This window comes from Gossypium hirsutum, chromosome D01 (assembly GCF_007990345.1).
Source record: "Gossypium hirsutum isolate 1008001.06 chromosome D01, Gossypium_hirsutum_v2.1, whole genome shotgun sequence".
Taxonomy (NCBI): domain Eukaryota; kingdom Viridiplantae; phylum Streptophyta; class Magnoliopsida; order Malvales; family Malvaceae; genus Gossypium; species Gossypium hirsutum.
The window spans coordinates 41,391,869-41,414,894 of record NC_053437.1 but is presented as its reverse complement, the minus strand read 5'-3'; the positions used below and the strand labels follow the sequence as shown (position 1 = coordinate 41,414,894).

At 34.3% G+C, this 23,026-nt stretch overlaps 1 protein-coding gene across 4 annotated transcripts; it reads right to left on the bottom strand.

The window, feature by feature from the left end:
* Nucleotides 1-10,491: 10,491 nt before the first annotated feature.
* Nucleotides 10,492-14,734, bottom strand: LOC107922445 (serine/arginine-rich splicing factor RSZ22A). Of its 4 annotated transcripts, XM_041086526.1 has the most exons (8): nt 14,509-14,732; nt 14,227-14,320; nt 13,935-14,023; nt 13,281-13,506; nt 12,667-12,789; nt 11,786-12,564; nt 11,572-11,657; nt 10,492-10,791 (listed from the first exon to the last, which is right to left on the bottom strand). In XM_041086526.1, exons 2-4 carry the CDS (start codon nt 14,313-14,315, stop codon nt 13,337-13,339), a joined length of 348 nt encoding a protein of 115 aa, XP_040942460.1. In that variant the 5' UTR covers nt 14,316-14,320; nt 14,509-14,732; the 3' UTR covers nt 10,492-10,791; nt 11,572-11,657; nt 11,786-12,564; nt 12,667-12,789; nt 13,281-13,336. The 4 variants fall into 4 exon arrangements, with proteins under 4 accessions (XP_040942460.1, XP_040942459.1, XP_016707975.1 ...); XM_041086525.1 differs by having other exon boundaries at nt 11,572-12,564; nt 14,227-14,346; nt 14,509-14,734; XM_016852486.2 differs by having other exon boundaries at nt 11,572-12,564.
* Between the last annotated feature and the right edge of the window lie 8,292 nt (nt 14,735-23,026).

Below are 23,026 nucleotides of genomic sequence, written 5' to 3'. Positions count from 1 at the left end.
ATAATTTTTATTTAATTTACTTGCATTTTAGGCCTAGCTAAACCATTTTCATAACTATAGCAGTCCACAATACTCACTTATTCACACACTTGTGACATATTGTATAACTTTTACAAATTAATCCTTTTAGGCATTTTCATCGAAAATTACTTAGTACAAATCGTTTATCACACTCCAAACATTCATATTCTTCCATAAAACATCAAAATACATGCATATCATTCATGGGTAAATTTTTAAACACAAAGCCTAGTTCAAAACAATGGTAAAAATAGGTAAATCTTGTTACCAGGATTTCAAAAATGTAAAAATCATTAAAAATGGGGATAGAACGGACTTACAATCGAGCTTGGAAGCTTGAAAACCCTATCAATGGTTTCTCCATGCAATTTTCGGCCTAGGGGTTGAAGATGGACAAAAATTGGTTTTTAATTTTGTTTTTAATTCATTTTAATAACTAAATGACCAAAATGCCCTTAATGAAAAACTTTGGAAACATGCCTAACCATACCCATTTTTTCCACCAACTTAACCAATGGTCTAATTTCCATATAAGGACCTCCATTTTAAAATTTCATAACAATTGGACACCTCTAACATATAGAACTCAACTTTTGCACTTTTTACAATTTAGTCCTTTTGACTAAATTGACTGCCCAAACGTCAAAATTTTCGAACGAAATTTTCATGAAATCATTTTGTGAAATTGTATACCATAAGAATATAATGAAAATATTTTTTTTCTCGTCGAATTTGTGGTCTCGAAACTACTATTTCGGCTAGCCCCAAATTCGGGCTGTTACAGTACTTAACTAGGAAAAATGCCATTTCATGGTGAAAGAAGGATCAGTACTAGGACATCAAATCTCAAGGAAAGTTATGGAAGTCGAAAAAGCCAAAATTAAGGTTATAAGAAACCTCCCTAATCCAACGAATGTCTAGGGTGTTTGAAATTTCTTGGGCCAGGCTAGATTCTACCGGAGATTTAGAAAAGATTTTGCTCATCTCTCTAAACCATTGGATCAACTTCTTCAAAAGGAGACACCTTTTATATTTGACTAAAACTGCGTCAAAGTCTTCGAGGTAATAAAAGAGAAACTCATATCTGCAACATTAATCATTACCCTAAATTGGTTAGAACCTTTTATTACTATGTGTGATGCTAGTGACTATGCGGTAGGCGCAGTTTTGGGACAAAAGAGGAATAACATATTTACGGCTATTCATTACGCAAGCAAAACACTCAATCCAACACAATGCAATTGCACTACAACTGAAAAAGAAATGTTGGCAATGGTTTTGCTTACAAAAAATTTTGACCTTATTTAATGGCAAACAGAGTATATGTTTATACTAATCACTTTGTATTAAAATACGTCATGAAGGAGAAAAAGACAAAAACCAGGCTGATGAGATGGGTGTTACTACTTCAGGAATTCGATCTATAGATAATGGATAGAAAAGGGACTGAGAATCGAATTGCAGATTATTTATCCAAAATCAAGAATAACTTAAAAGTAGAAAGTACTAAAGAAATTAAAGAGACTTTCAGAGATAAGCAATTATTCAGGATAGACAACCATCAAACAAGGCCTAGGAAACACATAACGCCCTAGTATGCAGATTACGTCAACTATATTGCAAGAGGTGGCTTTCACAGCAGGTATCCTAGCAATAGAAGAAGGGGATAGTTCACGAATAAAAAAATTACATTTGGTAGGATTCGTATGTGTTTCAACAATGTGCGAATCAATTGGTCTGAAGGTGTGTAGCAGAGGAAGAGATACACGAAATTATACAATGATTCTATACATCTTTATGCAGGGGGCATTTCAACGGAAAATGGGACAGCCCAGAAGGTGCTACAATTAGGATTTTATTAGCCAACTATGAACAGAGATGCCTACGAATTCGTACAAGGATGTGATAGATGCCAGCGAACTAGGAGTATATCGAAAAGGGACGAAATGCTGCAAACAGGGATAATCAAGGTTGAAATATTTGACGTTTAGAGGATTGATTTCATGGGACCATTTCAAAGTTCTTTTGGGAATCAATACATTCTTCTAGCTGTCGATTATGTTTCAAAATGGGTCGAGGTTGTTACTTTGCCCACTAATGATACAAAATTAGTAGTGAGATTTCTGGGAAAAAACATATTCGTATGCATTGGTTAGTGATGAAGAATCTCATTTTTGCAGCAAGTAGTTCGAAACTACTTTGGCTAAATACAGCATAAGACACCGAATGACAACAAACTATCACCCATAAGCTAATGGGCAAGTAGAAGTGTCTAACCGTTAAATTAAACAGATTTTAAAGAAAACAGTGAACCCAAGTCAAAAGGATTGGGTAGCAAAGCTAGATGATGCATGATAGGCTTACAGAACAGCATATAAGACTCCTCTAAGTATGTCCCCAAACAAGCTAGTTTACGGAAAGAATTGTCACTTACCAATTGAATTGGAGAAGATGGCATATTGGAAAATCAAAAAATTAAATTTGGATCTGGAATTAGCTAAGAAAGAAAGATTATTCTAACTACAATAATTGGAAGAAATTCGCTTTATGGCCTACGAAAACACTAAAATGTATAGGGAAAGTAGTAAACTTCGGCATGATGCAAAGATCCGAAAACACAAATTTCTACCTAGACAGAAAGTTCTGTTATTCAACTGGAGATTAAAATTATTTCCTGGCAAGCTTAAATCAAGATGGACAAGCCCCTACACTATACACCAGGTGACACCTCATGGGGCAATAGAGTTGATCGAAAAAGGAGGGTAGCTTTTTCTTGTAAATGGCAAAAGAATAAAACATTATTTTGCGGGAATGGCAAACATGGTAGTTGATAAACAATTTTTGCAATGTAATACACTATTGGATTCAAGAGGAAACAAGGAGATATTGACAAACGAAAAGGACGATAATAAAAAAGTGGCCAAATTGTTGATTCCACAACACAACCAAAATATAATAGAATCTGGCCTGCACATCGCGACACCCATACTAAAAATCGCAACAACAGACAACATTTAGAACAGGGAAACTGCTCTTGACGTCGCGACACCCCTGCGTAACTCTGCTTTCTGAATAACACTAATTGCTGATGTTTTTGTCGTTTAATTATACTAGATTTCTAGTTTATTCACATCTTGCTAAGTAGAAATAAATTTTAAGTCTTGAATATATTTTTTTTCTTCTAAAGCATAAATAGGTCACATCCATCCTCTTATTTTTACCACTATCGGAAAGTAATATCAAATTGTAGACGTAGAATATTGTACAATGGATTTTAGCAAAAATATATTAACAAATGGAAAATTTCAGTGTAAGCGCTTCAAGTCCATCTATTGAATTCTAGGAAAGTGACATGGATAAATACTTTCAACAACTTCAGTCGTATACTTTCATCAAGAGCAAGGATTTGATCCTTTAATGTGGAATTATAAAGGCGTATGGGAGAACGCAATAGAAAGAGAATGGACTAACTTTTGTTTGTCGTTTGAAGAACCTACAATAATTCCTATAGTGCAGGAATTTTATCTAGCATTGAAAACAAGGGAAACAACCAGACCATTCTACGGGATGCGGTCTTTTGTGAAGGTTAGAGGGATCAATGTCCCAGTAATTGAGATAAGTATTTGTCAATTTTATGATGCACCACATTATTATTGTGACTATCTTTAGAAAACAGAACTGAAGGAATTCAAAAATGTAGACATAGAGGAAATTTTGAGATTATTAACGGAAGGGAAAGAGATATGGACATATTGAACAGAAGCAACAATACCTGAAACATTCAATCAAGAGTTAATGACACCAAAAGCCAATATGTGGATGAAATTTGTCTATTCAAGAATTTGACCTACAACAAATATGTCTGAGATTAGTCCAATCCATGCTATCATAACATATGGGATACTCCAAAAGAAGCAAATATGTATTGGTACATAGATATACATGAATATGGTTGAATGTATAAGAAATCTGGGAAAGAGAATATTTTCCCCCCATTTAATTACATAATTAAGTAAAAGAGCAAGAGTGCCTATCGAGTAGTTAGATAGGACCATGAATCCTACAAGGAAACTACTTGGGGATGACGTATTCAAGCAGTTTATTCTTATGAAGAAAAAAAAAAGGAGGAAAAAAGGATTTCAAGAAGATGATGAATAATATTTCTAGTTAATTTAGTAGGATTTTAAATTTTGTTTTAGGAATAAATGGATTTAGGAAAATTAAATTAGCTTCTATTATTAGGGATTTCTACTTCCTTAAATTTTTGAATTATAATTCTATAATTATTTTTATATATACCCTTGTACATCAAAAATATCCCAGGAATAAACAAGGATAAAGCACCCACCAATAACCTATGGAACGATCACGATCAACTGGGTAAGTTCCTTCCTTATTTTAATTTTAGTGCTACACATTGAGGACAATGTGTTTTCTAAATTGTGGATAGGTAACATAGGAAATTTGTTTTGATTTTTATGCTTTTCTTTCTAGTTTTCTTGATTGGGTACTTAAGCTTATAGAAATACAAGTGATTGGTTATGAGCATGTGCATAGGTTGCTTGTGTTTACAAATAAATTTGGGATGATGATAGGTGATTTTAAATTTTTATTATTATTAGACTACTAAGTTCTATATGTTACACTGTAAATAGGTCTCAACTGTACCGAATGATATAGAAAATACAAATAAACAAGCATGCTAGTATGAATGATAAATTGTTAAATTTGAGTTTTTTTGGTTGATTAAATTTGTGCATATTGAGATATTTAGGGATGACCTAAGGCATTGTTTGGAACATATCAAAAGCCAAAAAGTTTACTTATACTTATCCACCCTTAGTACCTATTTTCAGCCCACAAACACTTCTTGATGAACCTTATTACAAAACCCAAGCTGCAAACATTCATTTGTATTTGCCCTCTTTCTTTAGTCTTGAATTACACGACTATGTTAGAGTATGTCCAAAGACCGATCATGAGATGATTGTAATAACATATTTGTTTTTCCTTGTTTATTAATAAAAGGCATTGCCATTATTAATTCAGTTTCTTTTGTGTGTATATAAATAAATTGTTTTATAATAATATCCTGAGAATAACATGATTATTCTTAAAAGGACCTTAGTCAAGTATTATTATGGGCTTGGACAATAATAATGCATTAAGACTAACGTGTACTTTATTGATGACAAAGTGTTGTCATTGTCATGGGATGTCAAAATCAATACATGAGTATGGGTGTTAGAGAACAACATATTGGACTAACCTACAATGAGTATGTTTCTTGGATTATTATGTAATAGTCACAACATTACTCATAGTGATTACTATGTATATGATCCTCAAACTTGAGATCATCATTATCCCAACATCGTGAGTTGTATATTTTTATACTGTCAAACAACCATCGTAACTGGTTGTTCTATAAAGGCTAATGTTAGATATATCACAATCTATGTAGTGGGATATGGTTTATCAATATAGGATTTGTCCCTCCTACATAAATGGAGCAATATCTTAGGCCACTGTATTGAGTGAGGCTAGAAATGAATGGCCATGCTCAAATAAGTTGATATAAGATATCATACTTATTTATTTATCATAGTCTACTCAGGATATCAAGAAACAGCAGATGGACTATGCAAGTGTGACTATTCCATGACTTCTGTCCATTCTAGATATAAAGGACAAAAGGATTTAATACATGAAGGGTTAATCACAAAGAGGTTAAGTCAAATCATGACTTCTTATAACTTAGGCAGCAATGATGCATTGCTAGATGCCACTCATTATTTGTAATATTAGAATCATTCTAGTATTACTGCTAACGTTACAAGAACCTACAAGGTCACACTCTATGGTTGAAATGAACGAAATCCAAACATAGTTGGTATTGTTTTTAGTTATCACATGAATTAAATTGATTATAGAATTAATTTAATATTATATTTATTATATTCGATTAATTATTATAATGAATTTTGATTCATATTAAAATATCAACTATTCTTGAATTAGGAAATATAGGGATTAGTATACCTAAAATAAAGAGAGTGAGGTCTAGTAGCCGTTATATAGTGAATTCTTTCTGAAAAGTTTAAGAGAGTTCTTGTAGTTTGTTATCACACCAGGTGGATTACGTAGAGGCCGAAAATTTTTGTAGCGGCTTGGAATCAACATACAACTGCATAATCAGTTTCACAACAGTTATCTTTGGATTTCCAAACTATTAAAGGTAATCATTCATACCCTTCTCACCCTGGTTTGTTCCTCACAGATGGACCCCTGTATGTGATCATTAGATTTATTTTTTTCGATGTGCAATGGGGTGTTCTGATGTTCTTAAACTATAGACGTCTGGCCATACGTATTGAAGGTTAAGTAGATACATCACAGAGAATTTTGTAAAAATAGAGTGAAATAGGAAAGATCAGTATGATATAGGAATTATTGGTTAGCCTAAAGTGCATAATAAAAGAAAAAAATCAAAACGAGTAGGAAAAGTACTTGAAAAGTAAAAGCATTTTTGAGTGAGATGTATTGAAAAAGAAAAAGGTGACAAAGTCAGAAAATAAGAAATACCCGTTCATTAGTGCATAGAAACTTGTAGTCTAACAATAGTTTTTAGATTATGTTGTGATTTCTTATGTGGAGAAATAAAGAAGGTAAGAGAAGGAGAAATAAAGTGGTGAGCAGGTAAGGGTCACTAGGGAGAGAATGAGGATCGATACAATGTGCCAAACTATTTCCGTGTTTGCAACCATTTTGATGCTTACTGTTTTTGAATTCCATACATGTCCTAAGCCTTAGAACGTTACAAGCCAGAAAGTCTTATGTAACGTAAGTATCCTTATGCATAAATGGACATATACTAAGCAATCGCATAAGTAACTATCTGTATTCTGCTATGATAATCAAAATACTTGTATGATTTGTTAATGGATTCCTACATGTGAAACCCTTAATGTTTGTATACTTTGTAATGCACTGAACTTAGATGTCTAAGGTCAAAAATGGTAAGTCAATTATTCATCATGTCAAAATTATTTGTAAAGATGAAATGCCTAGTCATGTGCTCTAAAGTCAATACTTGTATCATATTTGCTCAAGGGTCGTCTTTCCCATTTCTTGTTTTTGTTTGTGTTGCTTGAGAACAATGAATGACTTAAGTGTGGGGGAGTTTGATCTGCCATAATTTGGTGTAGCAAATTAAACTAATTTTCATACTTTAGTAGCTTGAAAGTAAGCATTATCATTAGGTTTAATTTATGTTTTACTAAGTTTAATTAAATTTAATAAAATGTACACTTTAAGTTTTTTATTGACCTTAGGGGCTGAATGACGCCTAAGGGAGAGCTAATGTACTTTGTGAATGTAAATGAAACCATTAGAAGGTGTGCTACACCGATACTGGACACTATGTCGCAACACAGAGGATTCGATGTCACAACATAGAGAGTAGAATAGAGGAATTCTAAGACTACATTCAATGTCGTGACACGGCCTAAGGGTGTCGTGACATACGCCTAAAGACATCTTGAAGAAAAGTATATTGACTTCTATGTCGCAACATAGGTCCTGATGTATCGCAACATCGACTCTGGACGAGAATGAATATGAGCCAAGGGGTCCGCACAATCCAACTTAAAGCTCAGGAAAGTTAACTAACCTAGGATTAAGGACGACTGCCACCTCAAATCTATAAATAAATATGCTCATTTGGCACATGTTATGGACACCAATTACTTAGCTTAGAATCTTTCTTTTGATTTTAGTTTAGTATTTCTCTTTTCTTAGGTTTTAGTTTTATTTAAGTTATTCTTTGTTTTATCTTAAGAGATCTGGTTTCTGGATGCGATTAAACTTTGTGGATTCATTCTTCTTCGTAATACAAATCAGGATTTTTCTTAAACTTTATACTTTCAATTCAATTATCATGTTTACACTTTATATTGATTTTATATTGTTTTCGAAAACCATGAGAAACTAATCCCTCTATGGGGGATTAACGAGTGCAGGTATGATCTATTAACTGTTTTATAGGTTTACTCAACGGATCAGCTGCTTTGGAAAGGAAGAACCTAAACCCTAGGCTTGACAACCCTGGAAAGTTATCAATCTGGGAATTAACCCAAAATTGGTATGGTCTATCTGTGAACACCTTCACCCGAAACTGGATTGGGCTGTGAGGTCAGAGGATAAGTAGTCATTGCTGACTCATTACTTTAGTGGACATATTAGAATATCTTGCTAGGATATCGACAAGTTGATTGACTAGGAACCCGAAGCGACAATTCATGAAAATTACTGAAGCGAGCTAATCACCTATAATTAGATTTAATCAATTTCAGTTTTTACTTTCTCGATGCTTATTTACTTTTTATTATAAAAAACCCCCCCAAAAACCATATTATTTATATTTTCGTAATATAAACTATTTCAAGTACTACTTAGATCTTTTAGTGTTTTGGTTGAAATTGATCTAGTAATAGCCTCCTTTGGGTACAATCCTTGGAGTACTCACCTACTTCGTTATAAATTTATTACAACCTGACTCATATACTTGCAGATACCGCCTCATTAATATTTATCTTTTGATGCAGTATTCATACTCTAGACGTTAGTACGTCCGGAGGCGGTCACTCACCATGGCATGATCCAATGGTCGACAAGTACACAATAAGGCCAAGAAGGGGTCTGCTAAAATGGTGCACAGGGAAACCCAACAGGGTACCAAAAATGGAAACTACTGTATGACTCGCACAACGAGTAGTATGACAGTATGATCGTGGCACATATGAGAACGCAGGCAAACGTGATATTAAGAGGATCTGTCAAAAGTGCGAAGGTAACTGAAACTAATAGAAGTGTATTAACACGAGTATACATGAGAGGAAGGGGGCAACTTCTTCAGCATATTGGCAAACAAGTATCAGTCATTATGAGTCTACCAAAGTTGACGTATAAACCATTATGGGTTATAATGTAATAAAGCGATTCTTCAAAGTTTAATTCTAAGTATTTGCGGGTAAGGAAATCACCAAAAAGGTGGAAGTCCGCTAAGGACCATCTTGGGTAGAAAGTCAACTGGGATTTAACTAAAGACAAGGATGCCCGTCGGGACTAAGTAACGTGGGAAAGTCCATAGGGACTATCAGAAAAGGGAATCCACAAAAGTGAAAATCTGAGAAAGAGAATAGTCCACCAGAAGCTATCTACTTTTGGGACTGTCTTAGTAGTAAGGTTTGAGGTGGGAAAAGTCCTATAAGACTATCTTGCCAGCATAAGTTCACAAATGAAAAAAAGGAGGTGTATAGATCAGCCAAATCATATATTCAAGTCAGCGACAGAGGAAGTTAGATTGGGTCATATAAGGTGTTATGACACTTGATACCCGGTCGCGGTGATTGGGTCAGATAGGGCGTTACAATTTTTATTTTATTTAAGAGTTCAAACTTTGATTTAGTCTTGTAAATATGACATTATTTCAATTATATCATTAAGGATTCATAATGCGTATAAAAATCTGACTCTTTTCATTTTATTTAGGAGTTTAAAGTTTGATTGAGTCCGGTAAGCAATGATATTATAAGTTATGGACTTGATTTTATATGAATAATGTGCTAATATTGTATTACTCTATTGTCTAATATGTTCTTAGAGGTGTTTTGAGTATGATGCATAACTTGAAAAGGTTTACTTTTTTTGCAATTCTAAGTTCTTTTATCTCGAAACATATCAATATCTAAACAGATATAATATATATTTTTGAACATGCATTTTTGAATGCATATCTTGAAACTTGCAAATCAATATCTAAGATTTAGTTTAAGCGGTTGCAAACCCAAGACATGGACCTCGTGTCAAGAGATTTCAGACCTTGTTTCAAATCTTCGGCTCAAATAAAAAGACCTAGCCTCTTCTTTGATAAAATTTAACCTTGTGACTCGTAATAAAGCCCATTTATGCCAAATTTTTAAAATGGCCGACTACCATTTAGTAATTTGCATAATTATAATTTAATTTGAATCTTCAAACGATAGTCACTTACTTCGATGATTAATGTGATGTTTTATATCTAATCATCTTAATGAACTGGTGAATGTGTAAATAAATGAGAAAGTGAGGATGATTGACCCTGCTCGCTTTCGATGGCTTCATAACAACATGCAATCATCTTTCTCCTTACATGAGGAAACACTCTGGCTGCTTGACCCGAGACACAAAAATCCTTTGTATTATACACAATTGAGATTATTGTTGCTCTAATGGAAAATAACTGGAGAGCTTAAGCAACAAAGAAGTCACATAAAGTTCGAAATTTTCTGATGCCAGTTTCTAATAATTCTAGTAACACAGAACACCTATAAAATTATTTTCTAAAAACCAAAAATTGGAAAATTTCCGAAACCAAAAAACATAATTTTAAGGAATAAAGTAAACCAATAAAGAGAATTATGAGCAGCATTTAGCCCGTTTAACCCGTTTAACAATTACATTGAACAACAAATACTTTTAATAAACAATTCAGTTACAAAATATGATAAAAAGAATGAGAAAAATAGGTAATTTTTCTAACCCAAATTTAAAAATAAGATCGAGTAAAAGAAACCCAAATAATAAATAAATAAAGAAAAAGTAGCATTCCTAAACCTGTTTAAGAATGGTGGCAGGAAATGCAGTAGAGTCGGAAAGGTAAACTCATGAACATAGAATAAAACCCTTTTCTTCATCAACTTCGGTTTCCAGTTTAATTTCTCTCCAAACCTAAATAGACCAAAAGACAAATGAGCAGGGTTTGTTCAAAAAAAAAATAGAAAGAAATATGATAGGCAAAATAGGAACGTTTGAGCTAAATACTATTCTAGCAGTAATAGCATGTTAAGACTAATGAATTGCGTATTACATCCAACCCAGCATGGCCTACACAATTTATAGCTTCTAAACTTGGATTGCCTTCTCAATATTTTTTTCATCCTGTACTTTCTTGCAATATTCATTTAAACAAAATGAGATTTAGATTACAAACGCTCCTCCCACAAAAACCTCGAAAAAATACATGTTTTCTTCAGCTCCCCCACAAAATCTAATTCGACTCAATAAAAATCCGATCAAGAAGATGATATTTCTAAACTGCTACTTTCATTGTGAAATAAATTTAAGGAAAAAAAAAGTATTCTGCCTAAATTTGAACAGTTAAGCATCTAAATGTTTGAATGTACCAATAATTGGTTACCAACTTCAGTTCACCTGATGAAATGCAACCACTACTAGAAGTAACTTTGAGAACCATATCTATCATTATATTATATACGATTAGAATTTCCACTACTGTATGGAACACACAGAAATCAAATTGACAAGAGAGGAATGGACCTAAATGGCAAGTTAAGCCATTTACCATTATCCATACCAGCAAGTAAAGACTTGTGACATTAGGCACCAATACAGACAAGCAAATAGAGAAAAGAGGCTAGCACATTAGATGAATGGAAAACGTGGAAGATGGCCAAAGACAAGATGGATGGTCGCTTTCAACTAACTTACCTTTGGGGCTTTGCAGACAATCCATCACTTAGATGATCATCAAATATGTCAGTAAAGGTTGTGGTGGCTTCCATGCTGAATGCAACCTTCAAAGACATGTAGACAGAATGCAGGCATAAAAGGTTCCATGCCATCAACACCAAAAATATGTATGAACATCCTATCCATCATCAACAGGTAGTACTAGACAACAATATAAAAGTAAAACTGACACCTTCCAAAATCAGTTACGCTGGAGGCAAAGGTCAAAGCTAGATCAAACTCTTTGTTGAAGACGAGATCCTAAGAAGGGCCTTGCACAATTTAAAATTTGGGCTGAACACGAAGCAATCATACAAGATGACGAAGTGCAGAGATGCTAATTACAGTAGACCAATTAACGGCTTCGTCTTAAAAATTTAGAAGCTTTGTTGCAGATGCATGCACCAGAAACAAGGTCGCAACTAAAATCCATATGTTAATACTAGCAAATTCAACATGTCACTCAAGCTTCTACAACATGCAGGAGCGATGACGAGTAGAAGAGGTGGTGCAGAGAAGCAATAGTGAGGAAACCATGTGCACTAAGATGCAGTGAAGTGGCGAAAGCATGCTGTTTTACTTCAAAATCACAAATCAAAACAAAACATAAAAATACTTTAGAATCATCCATCTCAGAAAGACAAAGTTACCATAGTATCTAAGTTAACATAAAGGGGTAATAGATAAATAGAAGTAGATAACAATATGAAGCAACAAAGAAACTTCCCAGTTTTATATGCTGCTGACAGCAAGCATCACAAAATGGAGTCCAAGGCACCAGTTTTAGCGGCTGAAACACTTTGCAGAGTGGAAGCCATGCAAAACCACAAGTTCTAACAACCTCATTGTCACGAAATGAACATAAGTAACATAAATCTCTTTTCCACACTGAACCTATAAGTGCTACAATATTACAAATTGTTTTCATAGATATCATTCCAGATTTGCTCAGTTCAGGTCCCGCTTTAATCTCTGCAAAGGAGTTTTAATAAAAGCATATCAGACTGGAACCACATTGCAAGTAATAAAAATAAAATCCCTGATGATTCAAGTAATTCAGCACGAATCACTTACCCATTAGCATAAGGTGAATCACGACGAGAATGACGATATGGAGGTGACCTGCTGTAGCTGCGACCACGACAAGGTGATATGCTATGGCACTGAGGAGATCTTCTGCCATGTGGACTATAGCTCCTGCAGCAAGACATAATAATTCTATGAGCAAGGAAAAATAACAAGTACATTTTAGTAGTTTGCATTCATTTGTTCAGATAAACAATCATAACAATCCACAAAAAAGCTTAACTAAAAAAAATAAGCCTTCACCAGATTAATTCAAATAAACTGATAAAACAGCTTGTCATTATAACATAAACCCTATAGAACTCATAGATAAATGCAGTCTTAAAATCTTGTGCCATGCATACATGTAATTAATTGAAAGACTTATTATCCACACATTAAGTACATAATCTAGCACATCAAGCTTCAATAAAGGAATAAATAAGTCAAAGGTAAATCCTAAATAAGTAGGTCACATGTGACTCAAGTCTACCTCAATACAATATAGAACATATATATCCTATGTTTATTAAGTATCATTCATACTGATAGGCAGGGGACAGCAGAAATTATCTTCCTACAGTCTAATACAATATATATATGTAAAAGAACCATCAACACACCTGCGCCCATACCCATAACTTGGACTTTTACGACGATGAGGACTAGGGCTTCGACGTCACCCATTCCCGTCGCCCCAAGAGCCAATGCGCGAGCGGCATTCCCGAACAAAGTGACCAGGTTCACCACACTCATAACACTTCAAATCCTCACCCCCACCACGGCGCCCACCACGGCCTCCAACACCTTTAGAGTTATGAGAAAGCTCCACACGCCAACCATTCTTGCCTTCAAGGAGAAAAGGAAAATTACTAAGCAAATTTGAGGTCAATAACACGGGATAAATCAGAAAACCGTGATTGATTTTGTGGAGACATAAGAACTAAGCAGCGCCAGACAAGCAAGCTTAGATTTTATTTGTTCCATACACAACCGCAATAAACTAAACAACAGGCTGCAAACAACTAGTGTATGTACTAAAAAGAATCATAACTGCGTTAAAAATTAGGACATGAATGGATTTAACGTATACGCAGCACATAATGTAAGGAAAAACAGAAATAATCAAGCAACAACCAATTAAAATGAATTTTCATAAGGAAATTGAAACTGAACCCATATTTCCAACAGATATCAGACATGCAATAAATGGATAAATTAAACACCAACAACATCAAGATTCATAGAAAAAGTTGGAATATAAGAAATATACTCACCGTCCAATTCACGGATTGCATCCATAGCATCCCTGCGGTCATCAAACTCAATAAATGCATATCCAGGTGGCCTTCGAGCTACCCATACACTGAATTCATTCCATCAGCAACTAATCAATCAAATTAAAATGTATACATACATACATACATATATTTTTTTTTAAAAAGTAAACTTGTTTCAAGTGATTCAACAGAAAACCTGAGAAGCTTCACCGTGACCCTTTAAAACACATAATTATTCAGGTCTCTATCAAAAAGAAAATTTTCTTTCATATAGAAAAAATAAAATAACCTGCGGAGAACACCGAAAATTCTAAACTCATCTTCGAGATCCCTCTCCATGACCCGAGGATCCAAGTTCCGGACATAAACCCGGGACATTCTCACTGCACACCATAAATAATAGTAACAACTATTTTTTTTTTAAACGCGAAAGTGAAACAAGAACAGAAAACCCATGGTTAGGAAAAGCTATTAGGGCCGTTGAAAATAGGACAGAGAAATATTAGGGGATTTTGTAGGAAACAATCGATGGAATAGAGGTAACTGAGAGAGAATATAAATTAGGAATTACCTGAGGAAATTTAGAGGGTCTTTTGGAAGATACGATAAAGAGAAAAAGAGAGATCGAAAATTGAAGGAATAGATCAATTAATTTGCTCTGCTGCATCCATCGCAAAGCGATTCTAAATAAAATCCCTACTAAAAAGGCCTAGGCTGAGAATCGGACTGGGTCGTAGCCTCCTTATATGGTGTTTCGCTTTGTTGGACCCGGTGGAACGATATGCATTGAGACCCTCCATGCTTTGTTCTTTTCCTTGCGAATAATATGTCCTTTATTGAATAAATGGGTAATTATTTGATGCATAAAACTTTTTATTTCACAAGTGATTTGCGGTAAATTGATACAGAAAATTAAGTCTCTTTTAATTCTTAATCAACTTGTACTCAAGCATTTTATGGTTTTGTTTGATATTTATGGTTTTGTTTGATATTTTTTTAGTATTTTATTAGATTTTATTTGAGAACTTAATTTTTATACATTTTTAATTATTTTTGGGACCAAAATGGCAAAATTGTGCCTTTTGGAGTTTAACAATCATTTTGAACTTGTGCAGGAGGTGATGAAGGTAAAAACTCAAAGAAATTGTGCCATTATGGTTAATGTCGCGACACTCAACTTCTTCCATCACCATAAGGACTCGAACATCAACAATTTGGCACTGTAGGTAGATTGTCTATGGGGTCACGACACCCAGGTATGGGGATCGCGACATTGAGTTTTAGGGTTGTGACACTGAATCTTCAAGGTCGTGACATTGTGGGTAGTAACTAGGTTTGAGGAGTTCAAGTAATCCAAGGGTGCCAGTTGTGACACCGAGGACTAAAGTCGCAACATTGAAGCTAAAAATTATCACTGGAACTAACTATTTATGATGTTGTGACATCGAAGCTTGATGAGGCAAAATTTTGCAAGGGCATCTCTCAATCAATTCAAGTCCAAACCAACGATTAAGTAGGGGCTTTTTTGTTCATCATAGGTAAAATTTTCTCAGAATTATATAAATCATTTTAAAAACATTATTAGAGAGCTTTTTCATTAGAAATTTTAGGTTTAGTGGCTACTGTTTTGAGATAGAATTTTTCTACATTTTCATTTTTTTACACTCAATTTTTTAGGGACCTTTTTGTATTGTCAAGTTTCACATCAAATTTAAATAGATTTTAATTTGACTTTTTAACACAAAGTTATAATTCTATAATCGGGACGTTGGATTCCCATGCTTATGCATCATTCCAATAATCAAATCGAGGACTTCATTGTGATTTTTAAGAATTTCTAAATTCTATCAATTTCATTTGATTTAATCATTTAAATGAATATGAAAATGATTGGGTTTTAAATGTTGAATATGGGCATGAAAAAATTTTCTATTACAGTTGATTAATTGAAAGGTTAACTAATTAATTTAAGGCTTAGAGACTAAATTGAATAAATGTAGAAACCTAGAATTAATGACTCTAGGTGTAATAGCCCGATTTAGGGCCTAGTCGGAACAGTGGTTTTGGGACCACAAATCCGATGAGGAAAAAAAATTATATTATCATTATATTTTTATGGCCTACAATTTCACGGAAATATTTCGTGAAAATTTCACATGAAAATTTTGATGTTTGGGCACTCAATTTAGTCAAAAGGACTAACTTGTAAAAAGTACAAAAGTTGAGTTCTACATGTTAGAGGTGTCCAATTGTTATGAAATTTTAAATTGGAGGCCTTTCTATGGTAATTAGACCATTGGTTAAGCTGGTGGACAAAAATGGATACGGTTAGACATGTTTCCAAAGTTTTTCATTAAAAACAAAATTAAAAACAAAATTAAAAGCCAATTTTTGTCCATCTTCAAGCTTTGGACGAATTTCACAAGTGGGGAAGCCATAGTTAGGGTTTTCAAGCTTCCAAGCTCCATAATAAGTGATTCCAAGCCCTGTTTTTAATGTTCTTTACGTTTTTGGAGTCCCGGTAACTTGATTTAGCTTATTCTAGCAATAATTTAACCTAGGGTTCATATTTGAAAAAATACCCATAGGTGAAATGTGTTTATTTTGATGTTTTATGGTAAAATATGAAGCTTGGAATTATGTTAAACAACTTTTACTAAGCGATCTTAAGTGAAAACGAGTAAAACGACATAATCGGTAAAAATACCTAATGTTCATAAGTAAGTGTTAGAGTGAGAATTTGATGTTGCCATAGAAAAGAGAAATGTTCAGCATGTCATAAAACATAAGAATAAGGGATGAAGTTTAATTTTCGAGCCTTGGGACAAAAGTAGAAATATGCAAAAGTTTAGGGCTAAAATCATAATTTTGCCAAAAATTGAGTCGAAGACTGTTTTGATAAATGTGAATATTAAACAAGCTAAATTTGATATTATAGATCAAGAAGAACGTGGAATCAATCTCAATCAGGGAAAGGAAAAGATCGTAGACTAAATTACAAAATTACTATATTTTGCACCGAGGTAAGTTTTTATGTGAATAATGCATTATTTTAATTTTATTTAATATACTGACGAGATATGATTGAATATAGAATAAATATTTGATGTAGATTACAAAAAAAAATATGGTTAAATTTGAAAAAGTTGGTAAAATGTTGTGAAATAAGGTTCCCGATTGAACACTCGGATTAGACTTGAATTCATTGAATGTAAGGGGTTGCTAAGTGTAGATTCCCTGAATCACTAATCAAAAAGGGGTTGCTAACTGCAGATTCCCCGAAACTGTGATAAAAAAGAGGTTGCTAAGTGTAAATTCCCCGAAACTCTAATAAAAAAGTGGTTGCTAAGTGTAGACTCCACGAGGGGTTGCTAAGTGCTGATTCCCCGAATTATTGATTCTAAAGGTGGTTTTTAAGTGTTGATTCCACCGTATCCTTGATTGTGAAAGGGGTTGTTATGTGCTGATTCCCCGTATCACTGAATATAAGGTGGTTGCTAAGTGCTGATTCCACCAAGTAACGGTTAATATTCTAAAGTGTTCATTTGGGAAATTGGACAAGTAAAAGTACATGTGAAATGAATAAGATTATGTGATGAATATTGGGTTCGATATTTAATCGACCCTTGAGTAAGATGATATGAAGTATTAAAACTATTAAAGAGTAAATTTAGAAATAAAACAGTTTTGAACAACAGCAGTTGTGTAACTTTGAAAAATCACCAAAAATGGTGAAGATTGAATTAGGGGTTTGATGAGATATGAAATTAAATTTGAATGAGTCTATTTTCACATAAAGGAAACAGATAAGTAAAAAAGTTAAATATTTTGAGATATTTGAATTTTAGTGAGACAGGGTCAGAATGATTTCGAAATCCCTTGTTTTGACTTTGGAAAATCACTAAAATTTGTAAAAAAAAATAATTATGGTTTGTAATTTACATGCTTAAATTTATAAATGAGTCTATTTTCAAGAGAAACAAAAGGGAACATCATTTGAATTCTGTACAAATAGATAATTAATTTTTAGTGAAGAGTGGTCAGAGCTATCAAGCAGTGAAATAGGGGAAACTTAAAGAATAAACTGTACTAATTGGCTAAACCAAAAGTTCTAAAAATTTTATGGTAAGAATATATATGAGTCTAGTTTTAGGGAAAATTTTCAAATCTTAATTTGGAATTCCATAGCTCCAGATAAAAATAATTTAGTGAATATGACGCGAATAAACAGCTTGCTAGAACTTGAATAAATAGTGAATTTACATGTAATTAAGATTATATTATCTATGGAAACATGCTAGAAACTTGTTTAGTAATTACATACTTACTTACTAAGCTCTATGCTTACTCCTCTTTCTTTTCCCTTGTTTTATAATGTTACCAGTTCAGCTCGAAATTCGCAAATAGTCGGGAACTCATCTACACTATCCACAACTTTTGGTATTTTGTGATCAATATTTCTAAATTATGGCATATATAGAAAACTTGATTTTGATGTTATATGTTACAAAGTATTTAGCCTAAATGTTAGTATATGTTATTTGATAAATTATTTTAAAAAATATATATTCAGTTGGAACGATAACTAGTGTTTGTGTTCTAGTAATACCTCATACTCTGTTCCGGCGAGGAACATGGGTAAGGGGTGTTACATTTTAGTGGTATCAAAGCTATGGTTTAGTCGGTTCTTGGATTAATTTAATGTGTGTGAAAGTCCATCTATACATGCCATAGATATATTGTGATAGTCTGATGATTTCTGACAATTTAAATTGTGTTTTTATATAGTAAATGGATCCCGACCGAGCTGTAACAGATGATGTAGAGAGTAATGCGCTGGCTCTCGCGTAAGGGACCGTGCCTGAGGAAAGTAGACTTGAAATATATAGTCAGAGTGATGGGGCTCGAGAAGCTTTCCTTCATATGATGAATAATTGGTATACAGAATTTGTTCGAACAAATTTGAATGTTCAACCTCCTCCACCCCCTCCTATTCCCCAACCGGTTCCTGTAGCTCCATAAGGTGTTGATTTGGTAAGATTGAGTAAACCTCTAGTTGATAAAATCTGAAAGCAAGGGGTTGAAGATTTCAGGGCGAATATAGATGATGATCCCGATAAGGCAGAGTTTTGGCTTGAAAATTCTATTCGGGTATTTGATGAGTTATCTTGTACTCCCAAAGAGTGTTTGAAATGTGCTATATCTTTACTGAATGATTTAACATATCGTTGGTGGAAAACACTAGTATCTGTGGTTCCAAAAGAAAGAGTTACATGAGATTTCTTCTAGGAAGAATTCAGAAAGAAGTACATAAGCGAACGGTTTATTGATAAAAAAATGCAAAGAGTTTCTTGAATTGAAACAGGGCCGAATGTCTATGGTAGAATATGAAAGAGAGTTTGTTAAACTCAGTAAATATGCTCAGGAGTGTGTGTCCACGCAAGCTATCATGTGTAAAAGATTTGAAGATGGGATAAACGAAGATATCAGATTGTTCATTGGGATTTTAGAATTGAAAGAATTTGTGGTACTGGTTGATTGAGCTTGCAAGGCCAAAGAACTGAATAAAGAAAAGAGAAAAGCTGAGATTGAGGCTCGAGATGTGAGAAAAAGGCCATTGAGTAAGGCATTTCAATCCCAATCAAAGAAGTTAAAAGAGATGAATCCACGATTAACTGTTTCAGCTGGGTATTCACATAGAGACTGTGGGAAGTAATATTCAGGTGCTAAAGCTCAAGCTACTTCAATGGCAAGTGTGGGCAATGTGGGGCATAACAGACCCGAGTGTCAACAGTGTGGCAGGTGACATTTTGGTGAGTGTTGGATGATTAAACGAGCTTGTTTCAGGTGTGGTTCTCAAGAACACTATATTAAAGATTGCCCTGAGATGAGGGAAAAAGAAAGATTTAAGAGAGTTAGATCGGGTAATACTGTCAACAGAGGTAGACCACCGAGAAATACCGGAAGAGAAGTTAGCAGTAAAAGTGTGAAGAAAGATTTAGTTGTGAGACAAGAAACTAGAACACCTGCTAGAGCTTACGCCATACGTGCTCGTGAGGATGCATCATCCTCGATGTGATTACCGATATATTTTCTCTTTATAATACAAATGTTATTGCATTAATTGATCCCAGGTCTACTCATCCCTATGTTTGTGTGAATTTAGTATCTAATAAGATTTTGCCTGTCGAATTTACTGAGTTTGTGACTAAAGTGTCAAATCCTTTAGGCAAATATGTGTTAGTTGATAAGGTTTGCAAGAATTGCCCTTTGGTGATTCAAGGTCATTGTTTTCCAGCTAATCTGATGTTGTTACCGTTTGATGAGTTTGATGTTATTTTGGGGATGGATTGGTTGACATTGCATGATGTCAAGGTGAATTGTAGACAGAAAATTCTTGAGTTGAAATGCGAAAATGGTGAAATTCTTCGGGTTGAAACAGATGAATCAAATAAATTGCCTATGGTGATTTTGCACATGTCTGCTCAGAAATACATGAGAAAAGGGTGTGAAGCTTATCTTGCTTATGTATTAAATGCTGAGATGACTGAGTCAAAGCTTGAATTAGTACCAGTAGTCTGTGAATTTCCGGATGTATTTCCAGAGGAATTACCTGGGTTACCTCCGATTAGAGAAGTTTAGTTTGCTATTGATTTGCTAGCTAGGACTGCATCGATCTCTATTGCTCCATATAGAATGGCTCCGACTGAATTGAAAGAATTAAAAGCTCAGTTGCAAGAGTTGACAGATAAAGGATTTGTGAGATCAAGTTTTTCTCCTTGGGGTGCTTCTGTATTATTTGTGAAAAAGAAAGACGGCTCTATGAGACTTTGTATTGACTATCGTTAGCTCAACAAAGTGACTATAAAGAACAAGTATCCTTTACCGAGAATTGATGATTTGTTTGACCAACTAAAAGGAGCAACAATGTTTTCAAATATCGATTTGAGATCCGGTTACTATCAGCTGAGAGTTAAAGAGCCAGATGTGCCAAAAACCGCTTTCAGAACGAGGTATGGACACTACAAATTTCTTGTGATGCCTTTTGGTTTAACTAATGCTACTACTATTTTTATGGATTTAATGAACCGAATTTTTCGACCATATTTGGATAAGTTCGTCGTGGTGTTCATAAATGATATTTTGATTTATTCTCAAGATGAAGCCGAGCACACCGAATATTTGAGAACCGTGCTGCAGATTTTGAGAGAGAAGAAATTGTTTGCTAAATTTAGTAAAAGTGAGTTTTGGCTTCGTGAGGTTGGATTCTTGGGACACATAGTTTCAAGTGAGGGTATTCGAGTTGATCCAAGCAAAATTTCAGCAATTGTTAATTGGGAACCGCCAAAGAATGTATCCGAGGTTAGAAGCTTTTTGGGCTTAGCCGGGTATTATAGACATTTTGTCAAGGGATTCTTAATGATTGCTTCTCTTATGACTAAGTTACTGCAAAAGAATGTTAAGTTTGAGTGGACCGATAAATGTTAGCAAAGTTTTGAAAAATTGAAAGCATTACTAACTGAAGCGCCAGTTTTAGTGCAACTTGAGACGGGTAAAGAGTTCATAATTTATAGTGATGCGTCTTTGAATGGTCTGGGGTGTGTACTAATGCAAGGGGGCAAACTAGTAGCTTATGCTTCGAGACAGTTGAAACCACACGAGAAGAATTATCCGACGCATGATTTGGAATTAGCTGCTATCGTTTTTGCTTTGAAAATTTGGCGTCATTATTTGTATGGTGAGAAATGCTGAATCTTTACTAATTATAAAATTTTGAAGTATCTGATGAATCAAAAGGATTTGAATTTACGACAACGAAGATGGCTCGAATTAATAAAAGATTATGAGCTAGTGATTGATTATCACCCCAGAAAAATGAATATAGTTGTTGATGCTCTGAGTAGAAAATCCTTGTTTGCTTTGAGAATTATGAATACAAGTTTAGCTTTGTCTGATGATGGTTCGATTTTGGTCGAGTTAAGGGCTAGACCATTATTCCTTCAGCAAATTTGTGAAGCTCAAAAGAATAACAGTGAATTGCAAGCCAAGAGAGCTCAATGTGAATTAGGTGACGATTTAGATTTTCGGATTAGATCAGATGATTGTCTGATGTTCCGGGATAGGATATGTGTACCGAGAGATGATGAGTTGATTCAGAAAATTTTACATGAGGCACACAGTGGTGGTTTATCAGTTCACCCAGGTAGTACGAAAATGTATAATGATTTGAAGACATTGTATTGGTGGCCGAGTATGAAAAAGGATATTTCTGAATTTGTATCAAGATGTTTGATTTGCCAACAAGTGAAAGCTGAACATCATGTGCCTTCAGGTCTACTTCAGCCAGTGATGGTCCCCGAGTGGAAGTGGGACAGAATTACGATGGATTTTGTAACAGGTTTTCCTTTGACCCCTAAAAAGAAAGATGTTGTTTGGATTTTGTACGTGTTGATTACTCACTTGATAAATTATCTGAGTTGTATGTTGCTGAAATTGTAAGATTACACGGAGTACCAATATCTATTATTTTGGATAGAGATTCGAGGTTCACTTCAAGATTCTGGAAAAAGTTACAAGAAGCTTTGGGTACAAGATTGAATTTTAGTACAGCATTTCATCCACAAACCGATGGTCAGGCTGAAAGAATAATTCAAATTCTTGAAGACATGCTTCGATGTTGTGTCTTAGAGTTCGAAGGTAGTTGGGAAAAATACTTACCTTTGGTTGAGTTTGCTTATAAAAACAGCTATCAATCAAGTATGCAAATGGCACCGTATGAAGCATTATATGGACGCAAGTGTAGAACCCCTTTGTATTGGACTGAGCTCAGTGAGAAACGAATTCATGGGGTTGACTTGGTGAGAGAAACTGAAGAAAAAGTGAAAGTAATCCGTGATTGTTTGAAAGCTACTTCAGATCGACAAAAGTCATACGCAGATTTAAAAAGAAAAGAAATCGAGTTTCAAGTGGGTGATAAAGTGTTTCTGAAAGTATCTCCGTGGAAGAAGATTTTGAGATTTGGCCGTAAAGGCAAATTAAGTCCACATTTCATTGGGCCGTATGAGGTCATTGAAAGGATTGGACCCGAG